The sequence below is a fragment of the Dysidea avara genome, chromosome 1, assembly GCF_963678975.1.
Source record: "Dysidea avara chromosome 1, odDysAvar1.4, whole genome shotgun sequence".
NCBI lineage: Eukaryota > Metazoa > Porifera > Demospongiae > Dictyoceratida > Dysideidae > Dysidea > Dysidea avara.
Window position 1 is genome coordinate 13,682,882 of NC_089272.1, and position 5,675 is coordinate 13,688,556.

At 37.1% G+C, this 5,675-nt stretch overlaps 1 protein-coding gene across 1 annotated transcript; it reads left to right on the forward strand.

Annotated features, from left to right (window-relative positions):
• Positions 1-2,401: 2,401 nt before the first annotated feature.
• On the forward strand, positions 2,402-4,843 carry LOC136248593 (gamma-aminobutyric acid type B receptor subunit 2-like). Its single transcript, XM_066040364.1, has one exon. The coding sequence runs from the start codon at positions 2,527-2,529 to the stop codon at positions 4,819-4,821; it is 2,295 nt and encodes a 764-aa protein (XP_065896436.1). The 5' UTR covers positions 2,402-2,526; the 3' UTR covers positions 4,822-4,843.
• Positions 4,844-5,675: the final 832 nt, after the last annotated feature.

A 5,675-nucleotide genomic window follows, 5' to 3' on the forward strand; every position in this document is an offset into this window, starting at 1 on the left:
GCTGTGGTATCATTTAAGCTTAAAGTTGAGTTTCAAAGGATTTGATAGTGCAAACTCCAGAAGCTGCTAGATTTAGCATGGGATTTGATCAAGTAAGGAAAACAAAACAAACAGCTCTCAGATGTTGCAGCCTTGTGAACTTTATAAATGCTAAGATTTACTAGACTATTGTTTTACTTGCAAGAGAAGCATTTCAACCCAAGAATCAAGTTTGTAGCAGAGCCTAAATTATTTGACAGAAAAAGTTGTTTTCAGAATAGATTTTCAATTGATGATGTTTTATACAATTTAGTACATTAAAGGTATAAATCTTTCTAAAATAATTGGTATATGGCAGAATGTTTGGTACAATGGTGAGGGTAGCAGTGCACAGGTCTAAGAAGAATAGGTTCAATTTCAATTTACACTCTGGTAACTTCTTGAAAATTATATAGTTTTAATGATGGATGTTCTATTAGAGTAGTTGACTGTTCTATTAGAGTATTTCGATTTTAGCAGCTTCTAAGGTAAGACTTACTCCAAAAGTATAATTTTGAACCCCTCTTAGTAATTCTTGGATAAGATTATAGCTATTCTCCTTGTTCTTTCCATCTTTTCATTGTCCATACTAGTGCATAAAATGCAACTGCACCTGTACTACAGCTTCTAGAAGCTTCCTAATTTATCGATCTTGTATATTGATAGATTTACCATATAAATTTTGAATTGATGTAATCAATTAGCAAAAAACCAAACTCTAAAATTGCTAAATCAATGTACTGCTAAATTAAACACAAAATTAATGGCAAGTGTTGATCATGTGTAGCTGCATCCTTCTCCTTCCTGTTCTTTATGTAAAGAATATATTATTTTTTAGTTACTGGCTGTGCCCTTATATGACAGTTAGTAGCTATTACAACTGTTCTGGAATAATGGTGTCATTTCATCATTATTACACTTAGGTGCAGACTGACTTCACAATGTTTTACAAGCATTGTGAATCACTTAAACAAAGTGGCATCATTTTTCAGTCAAAAATATTGCCAAATGTTAATACCCCTGAATAGGCTAAATTTGCAAATTTTTTCTGTGGGGACATGCCTCCAGACCCCCCTAGATAGAACATGCTCTGCATGCTGAGTGTGCTTTGCACACTATAGCTAGTTGTATTACCCAATTGTTACTTTTCTTAGCCAACCAACCATTATGTTAGCACCCCCCTTCTGAAATCCTAGGTCACTGTTAATAATAATAATATAGGTAGCTACTTAACCTAATTAGTGTTCCACTTCTTACAATCTTTTGCCAGAAAAATCTTTCTAGAAGCCAATATACTGGCAGAGGCAACATCATCTAGACATTTCTTGATGAAAGACTTTGATGTACTCAACTTAGGATAAATAAACTTTAATAAATTAAGCAGGTTCTTGTTTGTAGAAAGCTGGTAGTGGCCCAGCACTGTTATCTCAATGGTTCTCTTGTACCTGTTCTATATTGTGTGTAACTGATTGATTATTGATTATTATTATTACTGAGCAGTCAGCCCTGCTGGTGTGCTCAGATTTGCCCAAATACATGCAACACAATTACAATAATGATTGTAGTCCGGTTCTAAAAATGTCAGCATCTGCAACTTCAATAAGATCTACTGGTAAAGAGTTCCAATCATTAATTGTTTTTGAAAAATAACTATTTTGGTGTGCTGTGGTAGATACATGTGGTAAGATGTAGTGCAGTGGATGGTACTGTCTCGTGGATCGTGATGTTGGTAGGTAGTATGGAGGAATTGTAAGTGATATCTGTTGGTAAAAAACTTTGTGTAATGTTTGTAGTCGAGATAATTTTCGGCAAGTCTGGAGAGTTGGCCATGATAGCTGATTTAACATTGAGGTGACAGAACTAAGTCTACCATAATCATTCATTACCCAACGTGCTGCTCTTCGTTGTACTTTTTTCTAGCTCTGCAATATCTCCAGTTTGGTGAGGGTCCCAGACGTCAGATGCATATTCTAGTTGTGGCCCGACCATTGTTAGATAAGCAGATTCTTCAACTTGTTTTGAGCATTTGTTTAAATTGCGTTTCAGAAAATTAAGTGTTTTAGATGCTTTAGTAACAATACTAGAAATGTGTGGTGACCAAGATAGTGATATAGCTATTAAGGATTACTCCCAAGTAAGTGTGTTGATCAGATAGATTTAAGATGTGATTATTGAGGGTATAGACGTGATTGAATGGTGTCAAAGATCTTGTACAACGTATGACAGTACATTTACTAACATCGAATCTACGTTGCCAGGTGTTTACCCATTCTGATAACCTATTCATTAGTCTGTTAGCGCCCGCCCCTTTGCATAGAGATGAAGGGGCGGACGGCAACTGGACTTGTATAGTTATCCGGACGGCCGGTTGTGCAATCCGGAGCATCACTTGCCTACTACGGTGTCACAACATAGATCATGATAGATGATGGCTACACTGAAGTCTTGTGTTTCAGCAGTTGATTGAACTCGTAAACCGATTATCCCTGATTCGAATTCAGCAGCATAATGATGGAACTAAACTCGGTGTCTCTATTCAGCATGGTCTCTGTGCTTGCGCAGTGTGCCAGTGGAGGTGCCAATGTTGACGAACGCGATATACGGACTAATCGATTACGAGTACTTGGGTTGTTCCCATATCGAGGGTCACCTTGGAACGGAGAATATGTCATACCTGCCGCAAGATTGGCCACAAACGAGATTAACTTAAATGGTAGTATTTTACCTGGATACGAATTGGAGTTGATAGAAGCTAACTCGGGATGTGATCGTGACATCGGAGTTCGCAAGTTTGTGAGTAACGCTCTGCACAGTGCACATAAACCAGTGGCCATTCTAGGAGCAGCTTGTTCTAGTTCTACAATTGCTGTTGCTTCCATTGCTGGAAGGGATGATGTTCGCCTTCCCCAAGTGTCCTACGGAGCAACCTCACATTTTTTATCACTCACCAGTTCATATCCTTACTTCTTTCGAACAGTATATAGTGATGGAACTACTTCAGAAGCAATAATCAGCTTGCTTGAAACATTTAAGTGGAAACGTTATGGTATACTCAAGGCTGGGTTTGATGGAACTTGGATAGAACATTCGGTCTCTACCCTACGTGCGGGCATCCGGTACCGCATTGATGATGCAGAGGAGGTGTACACTGGTAGTACTGGACAGCCCAGAGATGAGGGTGAAACTTTAGATGACTATGTCCAATTCATTGATCTAAATGACATTCGTTCATCTGGTATGAGAATTGGTATACTGGCAGCCAGCCGAGCAATGGGTCGTGATTTGATGTGCTACCTTTATCGTCATAATCTTGTATACCCCCGTATCATATGGATACTCTATGATGTATGTGTCTTGCTCAACAGATCAGCAGGTGAATATTGCAAAGGGAATGATGAGTTTCAGCAAGCAATAGAAGGAAGTATTTGTCTGGGCTACAAATTGACCACCACTGACAATACCATTAGTGTCACTGGTAAAACGTTTGATCAGTACTATGAGTCTTATGTTGAGGAATCTAGAAAATATGCTAGTGAGAAAGGAGACAATTATAGCTTATCACTGCTGAATGACTGGGCCACACTTGCTTATGATTCTATGTGGACATTGGGTTTGGCACTACATAACACTGAAGAAAAACTATCTCAATTTAATTCAAGTTTAGCTAACTTTACATTAGGTAATTCTAATATTTCTGGAACAATAGTAGAAGAATTAGCTGAAATTTCTTTTGCTGGTGCTTCTGGACAAATCTTCTTTGATGAAGCACATACACGACAACTCACTATAGAATTTATTCAGCCTCAAGGACCTGGAACTATCAATATAATTGGTCTCTACCATCCTCCAATCAATAGTTCAGACCATGGCAGTTTATCTATTAACAACACAGTATTATTGTGGCCAGTGGATAATCCTCCCCCAGACAAGTTCCCCACAGAGACAATGTTAGCTCAAAAGTGGGCAGGTATATTGATGTTGCTATTTTTAGTAGTAGGATTTGTATGGAATGGTTTCTCTACATTGATTAACTTACGCTATTACTCTTTTTATTCAATCAAAGCATCAAGTCCTCTACTAAATTACATAATATTTGGTGGTAACAACTTGTTACTGTTAAGTGGAGTGCTGCTTGTAATCAGATCAATCATGGAACATGATATGGTGATATTCTCTACTTTATGCCAGATGATACAATGGTTGTTTGATCTTGGACTGTTACTAGTCCTCAATATGACATTATTGAAGAGTTGGAGGATCTACAGGATATTTTACTCTTTCAAACGAGAGCCAAGATGGTTAGTGACAGACAACTCTTTTATTGCTACCTCCATTGGTTGGATACTTATCAACACAATTTACCACGTGGTGTTCACATTTGTTAATAAGAGTAACGTTGCAAGGGAAAGGTTACAGCCTGTAGAAGATCAAGTTCGTCAAAAGGTGGTGTACTGCCTGCCATCTAGTTTAATTGGATTGTTTTACATTCCGCATTTTGTAATGGCTGTGATCTTATGTTTGTTTGCTTTCTTAATTCGTCGAGTCTATCGCAAACATTTTAACAATGTCAAATATAAACTTTTTAATGATGCTAAAGGTATTGCAATATTTTTCTATACAACTATACCCATTGCTACAATCTGCTTAATTTTGTCGAGTTTTCTTTCCCCTGTAAATGGTGTTTACAACCTGTCAACAGTTTCTTTAATACTGGACTGTACTGCTGTTTGTTGTATTGTGTTTATGTGTCAGTTGACTCTGTTTGTACCAAAAATGTTGCCAGTTTTTAGAAGTATGTGCTAAGATTATCTATAGAAGTATCAAATCTGGAGAGTACTACCTGTATATATATAATATATATATATATAGGAGCCTGTGTATATTGGTAATAGCATGCAGCCTGTGGTAGTTATGAGTCAGGATATAGACACACTTCAGCTTATTAAACTTATCGAGGTTAAATTATGTGGTTGATAGTTTTAGATTATTCATTAATTATATTATTATTATTCATTAATTATAAATTAAGAGCGGCTTGCATACAGTAGCTATACCATATATACTTTATAATAATTATTATACAGTAGGTAATCACACATGTCATTGAGTGCAATTTGGGAATATCTGTAATGACATGAGCAACAGTCACAATAGAAACCCAAGTGAAATTTTGTCTGTTATGGGTACTACACTACAATAAAATGCATATTTGTACATACGTGATGAACTCTAAACATGATGAGCATAAAATGTGCCTCAGTGATGTGTAGGAGATGATCACATTTCTGAACTATCATCTCCTACACATCACGATTACATACACCACAAGATCTACAACACATTTAGAGTATATCACATTTGCATGAACACACATTCTTGTGATTGCCTGCTATTCACATCTTCGATTCATGCTTTGTAGTGTGCATGTATCCAGTTCTGTGTGACCATTAACGTCTAACTGGTGATTGTATTGCTTAAGGAGTGAGCAATGGAGTTAGCACATTGTCAAGCTGTGTATAACGGTTACCTTAGTTTGGTTGTTTATAGAGAAAACCTGCATAAGGTGGTCAGCAACCAGAGTTGGGGTAGTTACTTCAAAAAGGTAACTAGTTATTTGTTACTCAATACTTTTGTCCCACAGTTCCACAGCACCAGTT